General features: G+C 43.4%; 1 protein-coding gene across 2 annotated transcripts in view; it reads right to left on the minus strand.

Annotated features, from left to right (window-relative positions):
- Positions 1–10,203, minus strand: part of PCCB (propionyl-CoA carboxylase subunit beta) — a 97,054-nt gene extending 86,851 nt beyond the window's left edge. Inside the window, exons 1-5 of one of the 2 annotated variants that reach the window (XM_043595336.1) lie at positions 9,952–10,203; positions 7,458–7,577; positions 6,388–6,456; positions 3,214–3,270; positions 552–665 (exon numbers count right to left, since the gene is read on the minus strand). In XM_043595336.1, coding sequence (XP_043451271.1) covers positions 552–665; positions 3,214–3,270; positions 6,388–6,456; positions 7,458–7,577; positions 9,952–10,134 — 543 coding nt within the window. In that variant the 5' untranslated portion in view covers positions 10,135–10,203. The remainder of the gene's footprint in view (positions 1–551; positions 666–3,213; positions 3,271–6,387; positions 6,457–7,457; positions 7,578–9,951) is intronic. The other variant, XM_043595337.1, reaches the window with a different exon arrangement.
- Positions 10,204–14,668: the final 4,465 nt, after the last annotated feature.

Here is a 14,668-nt window from a genome sequence, read left to right on the forward strand (position 1 = left end):
CCTACTTCAAGTAATACATCTAATCTACTTTTGTGTTTTTCATTTCTTTCTTTGTAATTTTAGTTTGTAAGTAAGCAGAAAGATCTGATATACTGTTCATCAAATGTTTCCGAATAGTGGGATTTGGCTGATTTTTCTTCTTTGTACTACAACTTGAACTTCATATGATGATATTGTGTTTTAAACAAAATAAAATACTACATATTTTTTTAATTTCTAATTCTAGCAAATCAATTCATTTTAAACTTTCATAATATTCCATGTCCCTTGCTTTTGAGAAAAATAATTAGGTGATTTCCCCTATAAGTGATCTTTAATTTTGTTTTCCCCTAAGAGTTGCCCTCTGTGATAAAAAAAAGTAAACCCTCTCCACCTACTCTCTTGCTTTTTGTACACCTTCCATGCCTTCCCCAGTGACACAGGAAGAAGCCACAGAACAGACACAAGGTAGATAACAAGGAATAGGGATGGGAAAGCTCTAACCAGGGCACAGCTTAGAAATTAAGCCTTGTATTATTTTATTCTGTAAATGCTATTAACAGGTTTCTTACCAGAAAAATGTCTGCATAGCCAGCCAAAGACTCTACTCCCTCTTGGATCCGTGCTCCCCCAGAGTCATTCAGTCCAATCACTGGAGCCCCCACTGTCATGGCCTGGTCCATGATCTGAGACAGCAAAGCAATCTTTTATGAGACAACTGATCCTTTTATCAAAAACAATTTATAAAGTACCATGGTGTTTTCTGGAAAATGTTCCAAGTGCACTTTTCTTTTTAAATGCTCATTCTGAGAGAGAGAGAGAGAGAGAGAGAGAGAGAGAGGAGAGCACGCGCATGTGAATAGGGAGAGGGGCAGAGAGAGAGAAGACAGAGAATCCCAAGTAGGCTCCACAATGTCAGCACAGAGCACGATGCAGGACTCAGTCTCATGAGCCATGAGATCATGACCTGAGCCGCAATCAAGAGTTGGATGTTTAACCAAGTGAGCCATTTGGGCGCCCCTAATTACACTTCTCAAAACAGGAATTGTTAACACTGGCTTCATTCCCCATGATGACTAGGTACCTCCATGGAAAACAGAACCAAAATTTTAAGGGCTGATTAAAGCCCTTCAGGCATCCAAGAGCCAAAGCACTTCCCACCAGCAGGGGATAAGACTGCTCATAGCAACCATTTCTGAGCCACAGGCCCAGGCTATAATATTTTCCAGTATCCAGTTTTGTTCCCAACTTTTTTTTTTCAAGCAGGTTCCATGCCCAACGTAGGGCTTGGGCATGGCCTTGAGAACTCATGACCTTGAGATCTCATGACCTTGAGATCAAGAGTCACATGTTCTACTGGCTGAGCCAGTCAGGCGTCACCACCTACCCCCGCCCCCCCTTACTCTTTTGAAAGAACTGACACTAAACACAATAACAAAACAGTATTTTTATGAAAGTACATGTAGATCCATCTGTTAACCAGAGCCAGGCCCAAGCCTGATTTCACTTGTAATAAGGCATATTTTCCTCATGGGTCAGTAGTTGAGGGCTTAATAAGCAACATTCCTAAGAACCCTTTTCAGTTCACAAAGTACTTCCACTTCCATTATCTCATTCAACCTGATAACAGAGGCAGTGAAAAGAAAAATTACAGAGGATTAAAAGTTAAGTGATTGGCCCAAGGTTTCAGAAACAATACATGACAAGATCACATCTAGAATCCAGGTTTTCCATTACACAGGGAAGCACTGCTTGACTATTAACAGTCAACCGTACCTTTAATTCCACATTTCTCCAAGTGTGATCTATACTTTTATTCATCTCCAGAGCATCTCATCACTAGCAGTGGAGGTTTTTTAGGTTTATTTTTTTTTTTTTTTTTTACATTTATTTATTTTTGAGAAAGAGTGAGACAAAGCATGAGCAGGGGAGGGGCAGAGAGAGAAGGAGACACAGAATCTGAAGCAGGCTCCAGGCTCTGAGCAAGTGGTCAGCACAGAGCCTGATGCGGGGCCCAAACCCACAAACTGTGAGATCATGACCTGAGCCGAAGTTGGACACTCAACAGACTAGGAGCCACCTAGAAGCCCCAGCAGTGTTTTTTAAAATATCATCATGTAATCCTTGCACTGTTCTTTATCCTTTAGTACCTGGACTCTCCACCTAGATCATGGGCTCTTTACCTGGAGTCTTCAGAATCCCAAGGGGTCTGTAATAGATTTCATCCATGCATTGCTTGGATGGGAAAAAATTTAATCTTTACCTTTATTAACTCTAGCTGATCTTTACCATACCTTTTAATTATGAACACAGGAAACAAAATCATTATTTTATGAGAAATACCTGTGACTTTATATTAAAAGAAGCCATGGATATTTTTATGTCACACTAAAGTTGCAGGTATCTTGAAGTAGCATTTTCTTTTTTTTTTTTTTAATTTTAACGTTTATTTTTGAGACAGAGAGAGAGAGAGCATGAACGGGGGAGGGTCAGAGAGAGAGGGAGACACAGAATCTGAAACAGGCCCCAGGCTCTGAGCTGTCAGCACAGAACCCAATGCGGGGCTCGAACCCACAGACTGCGAGATCATGACCCAAGCCGAAGTCAGACGCTCAACCGACTGAGCCACCCAGGCGCCCCTTGAGGTAGCATTTTCACTCATGCCTACTTTGAAACTATAGAGGTTTAAATGCACAGCTAAATCTTGTTATTTGATAAATTTGAAAGCACACAGATTACAAATAGGAGTGCCTGGGTGGCTCAGTTGATTAAGCATCCAAGCCTTGATTTCAGCTCAGGTCATGATCTCACAGTTGGGGAGATCAAGCCCCATGTCAGGCTCTGTGCAGACAGTGCAGAGCCTGCTTGGGATTTTCTTTCTTTCTTTCTCTCTCTCTCTCTCTCTCTCTCTCTCTCTCTCTCTCTCTCTTTCCCTCCCTCCCTCCCTCCCTCCCTCTCAAAATAAACAAACATAAAAAGCATGAATATTACAATTGTAATTTTTTTTAATATTTTTTAATTCTTTGTAATCCTACATATCTTATGCATGTAAATCATTACCAGATTGCCAAAGGGATCCATGATACAAAAAATGTGAAGAATTCCTGCCTCGGACTAAAGGGATGTTTGGGTCTGCACCCACCCCACATACACAGCTCATTGTCTTGCACCCCAATATTTAATATGAACTATGTGACTGATGAAAGTACTGGGTTTTCAAGATTAAATACTTACTTTGCAGATCTTTTGGGCATGTGCCCCAGACAGACTACCTCCAAAAACTGTAAAATCCTAAAAAGAAAACAAATCAACAAAATATAGTCACTAGCCAGGAATGAAAAGCCAGGAGGAAGACGAAATGAAAAACTCTTAGTCAAAAGTTTTTGAAGGATTTTCAGGAGTTCAAAAAATTAGGAATGGTCTTTTATTCACTATTCTATGGAGTAATTTGTACCTTAGAGGGAATTCATGTATTGTCAACAGCAAAAGACTTAGTTTTGCTCTACAAAAATGAATCCTAGCTCTCTAAGGAAAACTTTTCATGCAGAATTAACCTGAAAAATCAGATTCTATAGATGTCAGGCAGGCATTTCTATTACTAGAAATATTTGCCATTCTGGGGTGCCTGGGTAGCTCAGTCAGTTGGGCGTCCGACTTCGGCTCAGGTCATGATCTCATGGTCCGTGAGTTTGAGCCCCACGTCGGGCTCTGTGCTGACAGCTCAGAGCCTGAAGCCTGTTTCAGATTCTGTGTCTCCCTCTCTCTGACCCTCCCCCATTCATGCTCTGTTTCCCTCTGTCTCAAAAATAAATAAACGTTAAAAAAAAAAAAAAAAGAAAAAGAAATATTTGCCATTTTGACGAGAGGTTAAAAAAAAAAAAAAAAAGACAATCAGAGCCCTCACGGCTTCCTCTTGCTTATGGAATTTCATTACCTTCTGATATAAAGGGCTTCTTGTGGGAAGGACCTCCTTTCTACGTTTATTTATTTTTGGGACAGAGAGAGACAGAGCATGAACCGGGGAGGGCCAGAGAGAGAGGGAGGCACAGAATCGGAAGCAGGCTCCAGGCTCTGAGCCATCAGCCCAGAGCCCGACGCGGGGCTCGAACTCACGGACCGCGAGATCATGACCTGGCTGAAGTCGGACGCTTAACCGACTGCGCCACCCAGGTGCCCCAGGACCTCCTTTCTAAAACCACCTCAAAAAGCGAGTAATTAAAAACAGAGTCAGCCCAGGAGGACAAAAAAGGAAGAGGAAACAATGGCAGAGGAGAGAGTGAACAACAAACTCAGGGGAACTGAAAGCACGAAAAGAATATCTGACTTGGAGCAAATGGAAGCCTATATACTGCAGGGGGAGTAACCACAAGGATGGAACAACCCAGGAACTATAGGAAGTGGGGGGAGGGGGGGGGGCGGGCAGGGGAACAGACTGATAAAAACTCTGGGTTAGGAGCAGTTGGACCCCACAGGGCCTCTCCTTCACCTTGAGAAGAGGAAACATTTATTCTCTAAAGCAATTTCACCAGAAGGACTCTGGATTCACAATCACCAGTGGCAAAAGAAAGCAAAGGTGAGGCTAAAAACATCTGAGATTAGGAACCTATACAAGAATAGATTGTCCTCCCCCAGAACATACCTATGAACAATTATCAGTCAAGAGACTAAGTCTGCTTCTACAGAAAAGCAGAAGATCCCCAGAAAAAACTGCAGATATTAACATTTTGGGGATCAGTACAAAAAACTGGCTCATCACTCCCTACCCTAAGTATCCTTCAGGGCTTATTTCAAATGCCCCATTTTCCCTAAAGCATTCCTCAAGGCTAAATGTGATCGTCCACTGTCCCGGGCCCACAGCACTTACCCAGAATCACTCTTGCCCTCATCTGTACAGAACTCCTGTTCTGCCCCAATTTATCTACAAAATGAGATTAGGTTCTTCAGGGCAGGAACTGTGGCACAGTCATCTCCCTCTCCTCGCCCCCAATCCTCATCCTACCCTACCCCATGGGCATAAGAAGTAATCAAAAGTATCAATTCAATGAATTTTGTATTTGCTCAAAAGTTAGAAGGTTGAGTCCAGAAAGTACAATAACTTACTTTGTTCTAGCTATCTTATTAATAATTCCTTCTGTACACGTTTTTGCATCTTTCTTTCTGTACAAGTTTTTGCCTAGCTCTCATAATTTCTTCTAGTTAAGTAGTTGGTAGACCCATTTATAACAGTTTTAAAACATGTCAAAGGTAATTCATTAAGTGAATGAGTACTAAGTACATTTAAAATTAACCAGTTATTTAATACTGAACCCATAATTTTAATATTTAACAAGCTTTATAATTTTAGATCTGTAAAAGGAACTAAGTATTTAGAATTATACGTATTCTTCCACGTCTTGAGGTGGAGAGGGGTGGTAATCAAACCCAAAATAATATAGTGTTAGTTTACTATTAGCTGCTATAACAATTACCACAAATTCAGTGGTTTAAAACAACACAAATTTATTCTCTTCACAGTTCTGTAATTTAGAAGTCTTACATGGGCCTCACTGAGCTACTCTCAAGGTTAGCATGATTAGATGTCTTTCTGGAGGCTCCAAGGGAGAATCTGTTTTCTTGCCTTTTCCCTGTTCTGGCGACCAAATGCATTCCTTTGCTCATGACCTCCTTCCTCCATCTTCTTAAACACCAATGGCAGGTGAAGCCCTTCTCAGCACATTCTTCAGACCTCCTCTTCTGCCTCTCCTTCTTTTAAGGACCCTTGTGATTATATGTGTCCACCTGGGTAACCCAGCCTACTTTATTTTAAGGCCAGCTAATCAGTGACACTAATTCCATCTGCAGCTTAATTCCCCTTTGCCATGTAAGGTAATATAGTCACAGGTTTTGAGAATTAGGAGTTGGACATCTTTGGGAGCTATTCTGCCTACTATATTTTCCTATGGTTTCAGTGTGAAGAAACTGTATCCGTCCTTATGAAGCCTAACAAAACTTGTTTGAATAGTTTCATGAAGCCCAAAACTGAGGGGTCTATGTTCCTGAGACTCAAGTCCCTTCCACCCAGGCTGCATTCACAGCACTCTCTTAGGCCCACACATTGCCCAGGACATGGATGCCCTCCAGGCACACACCCAACCCACCAAGAAACATCTCATTCACTTAGAATAAACTCCTGGTTCCTGGGACTTTTTACATGATTACTGCCCTGTGATTATCCCTAAAACAGACTCAGGATTCTGAGAAAAACACATACTATGGTAGAATATTCTGGACACATGCACTGAAAAACAAAGTATATCCCTCTTCTGCCCCCACTACAGGCAAGTTTTCATTCCTCAAGACTTTCTTCTCACATATTTGGTCCTGGCTCTGCCTTCCAGGAAAGCTCAGCCTATTCAAGTTATTAAATACCTGACTGAAGACATAAACCAATCTTCCATTGATTCGGCCCCGTCCAGTGACCACACTGTCTCCAGGAAACTACCAGAAAAACAGAAAAATAAAAGTTTAAAAAACCAAATACATCTTTTAATGAATTTGACAATTATGCCCGAATGAAAGACCAAAAAAATAAAATAACCCACCCTAAATTTCTTAAAATTCAATATGAATCAAGAACATGAAGGAATCTCCCCTTCCCCTTCTCAGCTCTGCAATAGCAAGCACTAGGCTACTGGTTCATCAACAGAAGTAACGGGCACTATAGTTAGGCTTCATCTTCCTTCTTAACAGTAAAATAATCAAGACTCCCCCTAGGGCCACTGCTACCAAATGCCACAGGAAGGAGAAGGGCATATAATGACACATGGCAACTCTAGAAAGCCACACACCCCACCTCCAAGCCTCAGGGAAAACCCATCATTTTGCTTGGAATCCTGGAATACTGTGTAGCCCATAATGACTCAAACGGAGCCAGCTGATGCGATGCCAAGTTCACAAATCTTTGGTGAATAACAGCATATATACAGACCTGAGGAAAACTGATCAAAAGTGAATACAGAGAACTCTGCATACCCATGGAGAACATCCAATTAAAAAAAGTGTCGGTGACTCTGACTTTAAAAACTCTATAAAGTCAAAGTGTCAAAAGAGGCAAGTGGTCCTGCTTTAGGGGTCTCTGGTGCCTAGATGGACCAGAACACAACCAAGACATTTTCGCCTTTCCTTCTAAGTTTGTCACTCCATACCTGCAAGAACTCTGAACCCACAACCAGAGACCTGGAAACTGGGCCATAGTCACACTGCACAAGGTATGAACAGTCCCATTCCATTCCTTCATCTGCAAAGGTAACTGGGGGAATCTGGAGGCCCAACAGTACTTCTTCAGAGGCACTCTTAACAGTTTCAGGCCTCTAACTTGAAAACTATTAAATGTACCTTGAGTTCCAGATGGCCTTCATTATTAGGCTAATGAGTAGGTCAGCAGGGCCACGGTTAGACAGTGCAACTTAGAGGCTCACACCACCATTGTAAAAAGATACCTTATTCTTATCAGCAGCCATTCCAAAATCTGCACATCTGTGTTCCACAAACATGTCGCTCTCAACAAAACTGCCAGGGTCCAGCAAGAGGCTGATCCGCTCTCTGGCAGTCAGCTTTCCCTAAAATACAACAAAAACCATTCAGTCATGTCATCATAGAGGTCAGTAAGCAAGGAGTGCTTGTGAGTGGGCCACGAAGACAGGTTTTGCCCCTTCACCTCACATGAAAGCCTCTATTCCATCAACCCACCCAAAACACTGGTGTTATCAGTAGATATCAGCCAGTAAGTAAATCAGGGCAGACAGGCTACTCCAGGAGCTACCAACTGTGGAGGGTAAATAAGGAAGTAGGAAGAGGAAAAGATGGAGAGAAGTGGGGGTAAGGAGAGCCTGACCCTGGAACAAGATAACTAGTTCCACAAACATTTACTGGAGACCTAAGGAGTAATAAAAAGAAGAATGGAAAAGTAGGAGGTGGAAAATTAAATCAGGCTTACTGAAGGGCCTAAGGCTACACCCCCACATTCACAAGTTTCTTCTAGGGAACCCCACACAAACTCACCTCACTAGTGTCCAACCCCAAAGACACTTTCAGGACTACTTCCTGGTTCTTCTGCCCCTTCCATGGCTTCTCCTATCCTACATTGGGGCTCGGCTTAGAAACCCCACACCTGACAGTGATACTATAATATGGCAACAACCCCAAAGCAGGTAGTGCCTGAGATGAAAAGGAGTTAGAGTGGTAAAGAGCTCATGTGAGAGGAGTGAAAAAATGCTTCTTGGAGATGAGGTTGGAACCTTCAACTTATCAAGAGCCTCTGTTGCTTGGACTCTCAAGCCCTTAGACTAAGCCAAACACCCAGGCCTACTGTCCTCTGCCCTCTCTCCACCCCAGGGAAAGTTTGGCTCTTTTTTTCCCCCATAATAAAGCAGCCAAAGCCAGTGAGGTCGTTTTAAAACAGACAAACATATACACTGTTGTGTGGAGTAAGTTTTCCAGAAAGCAATTTAGCAACATATATTAGAGTGTTCAAAATATTCCTATCTTTTGACCCAGTGATTCCATTTCTGGAAATCTACCCTATGGAAGTCATCCAAAAATTGTTGAAAAGGGGGTGGAGTGGGGGATTTAAATCAAGTCAGCCTCCTAAGTCAGCTCTGGCAAAAGAAAAATAGCTTCTGGAGCCTGCATCAAAACTCAGTAGGGTCCACCTAGCAAAGAGGTGGGGTGATGTTCCAGGGAGAATTCAGCAACGGGCCCCAATACAAAGCGTGCACAGGAGCACTGCCAGGCCTTTCCAAAGCATAATGTAAAAATTCCTTCGACCCAGACAGAGCCACCCCAGGGGAGGAAGGGAAAGCACTCCTGGCACCACACACAACCAAATTTACATCTTGCTCCCAAGAGTTAAGAATTATTACTATCTTCTGTTTAGAATAAACTGACTCCTCAGGATTAAGTAACTTGTCAAAAAGGAATGGTTACCTTCATGCTCTTGTCAAATGGGGATTTCCATCTAAATCAACACCTAGAATTCAATCAAGAACTAGTTCGAATTTCCTCACTGAAGACCCCCAGCCTTCCACCCCAGTCACCACCCCCAGGCTTGACATGTGCCTCGGTGCCCTTCACCGCTAAGAATTTCACTTCTGCATCTTCCCGGTTATTTAACTCACCCAGCACAAAGGTCCAGTTTCACACACATGTCAGTGACGCACCGCGTGAGCCTACTTCCAAGTCCCTGGTCACCCATCTGGGCCTCAGTTTCTCCTGCTGATAAATGGCCACCCAGCTTATCTCTGAAGGCCAGCTGTAATTCTCGCCTCAAAAACCTCCCTGCCTCCGTCGCGCATCGTGCCTTTCCTACCCAGCATGTCTATGCATGCTGAGATTCTAAAGGCGTTCAGCCAGCATTGAGGAGGCAGAAGTTCCCACAAGATCCGGGAGCTCAACCCACCCCAGATTAATGTGAGAGTTTGCCCAAGTTACTTCCCCCACCATATGCTTCGATTTTCCTGCTACCATGATGGAGCAAGAACCGTATACTACCTACCACTCTTCCTCCAGGCATGAGAAGAACACGCAGAATTTTTTTTGTTTTGTTTCGTTTTTTTATTAAGTGCCCGTCATCGCTTCTGTAGCTCTACCAATAAGATTGTGAGGGGGGAAATACTATTTTCTCCTTTCAATAAACTGACTCCTAGTGATTAACTGGTCCAAAAGTTTATAGAAGTTAAATGGTGAGTTGTCTGGGGCCGAGCAGCTGCGACTAAAAATCCAGAAGTAAAGCACAGGGCAGTGAGGCACAAAGGTACTTACTCTCGTTTTACCAGCTATTTGGTGAAAGGCTACAGGTTCTCAGGGTGAACCTTCTCGTCCCCGCCCCTCCTCGGCATCGCGCGGATTGGCTGAAAGGACTGGGGCGCCGCGAGCCGGAAACTCTGTAATAGGTTGCGAACGCCAGGGGGATGGTCGGGTCTCCCTAGGACTCACTCGTTTATGCTGCGCGTCGATGCGACGCTGGCCTCCTCCCAGCAACGCGGCGCTGCGCTTGTTTTCTATGCGCTCGTTAACCGAGACGGGCCGGCTACACAGGCTGCGGACCGCACCGCGGAGACCGCCCACCACAATGCTGAGTCTTGCTCCAGCCGCCACCACGCGCATTGCCGCTGCCATCTTTGCTCCGCGGCGAGCTCCCAGTCGGTGCGCCTGAGTACGTTTCTGCGTCAAGCGTGGGTATCGGGTTCTGCGCCTGCGCAGCATGGGTGGGACGTAGAGAGCCTATGGGCTGGACGTCGCAGCGCGCTTAGAAGAAAAGCCTGAGAGTTCGAGACTCCATACCGCTCTGGGACATCATCCTGAGAAGGATAGTACTGTCCTCAGATCTGGTGCCTTCCTTGCTGCACAGAAGATGGACTTAATCCTTGCTCTTCTCTGGCTACCTTGACCTCGAATTTGGTCGTCCCACCACCTCCAGAAAATGAGTAGGTAATAGGAGCTAACCAACATGTATTAAACACTGCCAGCCTCACGTGCATTAGCTTATTATCCTGATTTCACAGATGAGGCAAGTGAAGCACAGAGAGGTAGAGTGATTTGATCAAGAGCCAACACTAAAGATGTGGTGGAACCAGGATTCAGACACACAGACCAACTATGTGCCGCATATTGAGCACAGGTCACTTAACCTCTAGTGGGTAGTTCTCAAAATGTGAGCCCAGCAGTGGGAAAAAGTGGGAAATGCAGACTTTCAAATTCTCATACTCCGCCCCAGACCAACTGAATTAAATTCTGAGGGAGCAGCCAGCAATCTGTTTCACCAGACGACCTCTAGGTGATTTTGACGCTTGCTAGATTTTGAGAACTACTCCTCTAGGAATTTAGAACTGAACTCTTAGGAGCTTGTCCATCTGTTTCCCCAGCTAACAAGCAGCTCTTTAAGGCAAAGTGCAAGGTGTCTATTTTGCATTCTTAGCTACAGAAAACTACTAAAATTGATCATTAAACCCTCCAAGCTCCAGCTCACAGCTAGAGCCTTCATAAAGTCCAAATTCTGGGTTGGGACTTTGATGTTAATTCAATTCAGCAAATCTTTTTGAGCACCTACTATATGCCAAGAACCACCAGTGTTTTTCATATTTCCTGGAGTAGGAATTGTTCACCTAGCATGCAAGGAAGCTGAGGGTCCAAAGTCTGAGGTTGTGTGACTGGACAAAGCCTACCTGCATGTGCCTGACCCCATAGTAGATGTTGTTGGCCCGTCATCTGGGTCCCTGCTTTAAGAACCTCATCAACCTGGAGAGAGAGACAAAGGATCTGCCTGGTAGCACAGGGGAGAATTTGGGCAAGGCTGGATGTGTCAAGAAGAGTAGCTCTGAAATGTAACTGCATGTAGCATATTCAGATTCCCATATGGTTCTACCATCCACTTTTTGGGAATGGTGGTAAATGAGACTGCAAAGCAATAACAGAGTTAAAGTATGAAGAATTTTGCCATGTTCAGAAATTGGGAGTTCATTTGGGCTGGGGGCCATGAGACTCTTGTTCTAACGTGCTTTGCAGATCCCTCTCCAGTGGCACATCTCACACTGTGGTAAGATTGGTTAGCTCATTTCTCAGCTAGATTCCCAAGTCAGAGGGCATAAACTGTGGCTGGCTTGCTCACCACTGTAGCCCCTGCACCTAGAACAAGGCCTTGTACATAGGAAGCCTTCAGAATGTATTTGCAGAATTGAATTGAGCTAGCAGATAGGCAATTGCATGTGGCTCAAGAGGTTTTCTCCTACACCTATGCATCCTTCCAAGCTCTGCTCAGGTATCATCTCCTCAAGGCAGTACTCTGATCCCCCTTCTGCCTAGGTTAGGGAAAGTATCAGTCCCTCAGGAAAGCAAGGAAGTTTTTCTTATTTAACTTTGAATAACCAGTGCTTAGCAGAAAGCCCAGGAGGGATCCATAAATAACTGTTAGACTGAACCCAATTTTTCCCTCTCTCTCCACTTTCCCTTTCCCCTCCTCTCATTCTTCCTCCTCACTGTTTTAGTGCCCTACCATGGGTATTATATATACAGTCCTATAGATCTATACTGTTATTCTTTACCTCAGATGGAATTCCCAGCCTAGGATGGGTGGAGGTGGGGTAGAAGGAGGATTGAACTACCTGGTAATTACCCTCTGGAATCCTAGCATACTCCGGGCTGTTTTCCTGCCCCTAGTCCTCCTTGCTTGCATTATTTCTCCATTTTGAAACAGAAGTCACCCTGACCTAGCTGTTCTATCCTAGTCAGTGATCACTGTCAGTGAAGATGGGTGAAATGGAAGGAAGGAGTAAATTTGGAAAAGGTCACACATATTTGGGTGAGCGTGTTATCCAGATCTTCTGAGAAGCAGCTGCCAAGAAAGGAATTAAATGTGCAAGAAATCAATTAGGGGAACGACCTGGGAGAGAAAATGGGGCAGCAGCTGGGAGAGGCTGGGAGAACTATCAGATTGCAGTACAAGTCTGAACCCCAGCCAAGGAGAAAGGGAAGGAAAAAAGGTGATTAGGAGCTCCTTAGACTACTGTGCACGTTTAAGGAAAGTTCAGCAAGGCTGTCAAGGAGTCCTAAAGCCAAAATATTCCTGCCCGTGTTTGGCTGGTAGCAGCCCATGAGAGGTGTGGCCTCAGTACAAATGCAGCAATTAATTTCAGATCAGTCAATTACTCTTAATGCAACCCAGGTGTCTTGTCACTTTAGCAAGTTTGAGGTGGTTGAAAGTAAAAGGGTGTGAGAGGAAATTTTGGAGAGGAGCTGCCATCCGTATGAGAAGAGAGGATTTTTAAGATGTTTCTTATGCCTTATGAATGTACTTCTCTCCTTAGTGTTTTATTTTTTAATGGAAAAAAAATTGAAATGCTTTAGTTACTTTTTTTTTTTTCTAGACTGCGTGCCTTGGACTGCTAAGATTGCGTCATAAGAACCCTGTCTTTAAATTTCAGTTAAAATTGTATTATTGGGCGTTTGGGTGGCTCAGTTGTTTGGGCATCCGACTTTGGCTCAGGTCATGATCTCACGGCTCTGGGTTCGAGCCCCACGTCAGGCTCTGTGTTGACAGCTCAGAGCCTGGAGCCTGCTTCGGATTCTGTGGCTCCCTCTCTCTCTGCCCCTCCCCCTCTCATGCTCTGTCTCTCTCTCCTTCAAAAATAAATAAACATTTAAAATTTTTTTTTAAAGAAACTGTAATTATTAAGAACTGGAAACTGGTTTTCCCACACCACACACCAAAATCCTCATCTTTTCTGACTCCCTGAGCTCTGTGGGAAATGAGCAGAGCTCTTCTGTACCTTTTCCCAGAGGCACTTCCAGACCATTCTTCCACCATTGTTGAGCTGTTCTTTCTTTGAAGTTTTTGTCATCTGTTGGTGCCACCTTTCAGCATTTTCTGACCTCCATAACACACACCCCTCTCCCTTCTCCTGTGATTTCCACATAAGGCTCACTTTCCTCCTCTCTCCTGCTGTATTATTCAGGGGTCTCCAGAGAAAGAGAACCATTAAGATATATGTAGATATATATATGAATAGATTTATTGTAAGAATTGGCTCATGTTGTTATTGAGGCTAAGAAGTCATGCATTCTTCTATCTGAAAGATGGACCAGAGCAAGTAGGCAAGAAAAAAATAAATACGCAAGAGGCACCGAAATTGGAAAGAAAGAAAGAAAACTGTCACTATTTGCAGATGACATGAAATTATATAGAGAAACCCCTAAAGACTCTAATGAAAAACATTAGAACTAATAAACTCAGCAAAGTTGCAGGATAAAATCAATATGCAAACATCCACTGTGTTTCTTTTTTTAAAAAAAAATTTTTTTTTTCAACGTTTATTTATTTTTGGGACAGAGAGAGACAGAGCATGAACGGGGGAAGGGCAGAGAGAGAGGGAGACACAGAATCGGAAACAGGCTCCAGGCTCTGAGCCATCAGCCCAGAGCCCGACGCGGGGCTCGAACTCACGGACCGCAAGATCGTGACCTGGCTGAAGTCGGACGCTTAACCGACTGCACCACCCAGGCGCCCCATGTTTCTATACACTAACAATGAGCTATCAGAAACTAAGAAAACAATCCCATTTACAATTGCATCAAAAGAATAAAATATCTGAAAATAATTTTTACCAAGATAAAGGACCTGTGTACTTCAAACTGTAAGAGGTTAATGTAAGGTTGGAGAAGACATAATAAGTGGACAGAGATTCCAAGCTCATGGGTTGGAAGAATTAATACTGTTAACGTGTCCATACTACCCAAAGCAGTATGTAGATTCAATGCAACCTGTATCAAAATTCCAATGGCATTTTTCATAGAAATACAATTTAAAAATATGAAATTTGTATAGAACCACGAAAAAACCCAAGTAGCCAAAGCACTCTTGAGAAAGAAGAAAAAAGCTGGGGGCATCACACTCCTTGATTTCAAACTATATTACAAAGTTATAGTAATCAAAACGGTATGGTATTGGAAGAAACACAGGGTGCCTAGAAGTAAACCCACACACATATGATCAATTAATTTATGACAAAGGATCCAAGAATATACAATGGTAAAAGGACAATGTCTTCAATAAATGGTGTTGGGAAAATTATACAGCCACATGCAAAAGAATGAAACTGGGACGACTACCAAATAGCATACACAAAAATTTACTAAAAATGGATTAAATACTTGAATA

This window comes from Prionailurus bengalensis, chromosome C2, assembly GCF_016509475.1.
Source record: "Prionailurus bengalensis isolate Pbe53 chromosome C2, Fcat_Pben_1.1_paternal_pri, whole genome shotgun sequence".
In the NCBI taxonomy this organism is placed as follows: domain Eukaryota; kingdom Metazoa; phylum Chordata; class Mammalia; order Carnivora; family Felidae; genus Prionailurus; species Prionailurus bengalensis.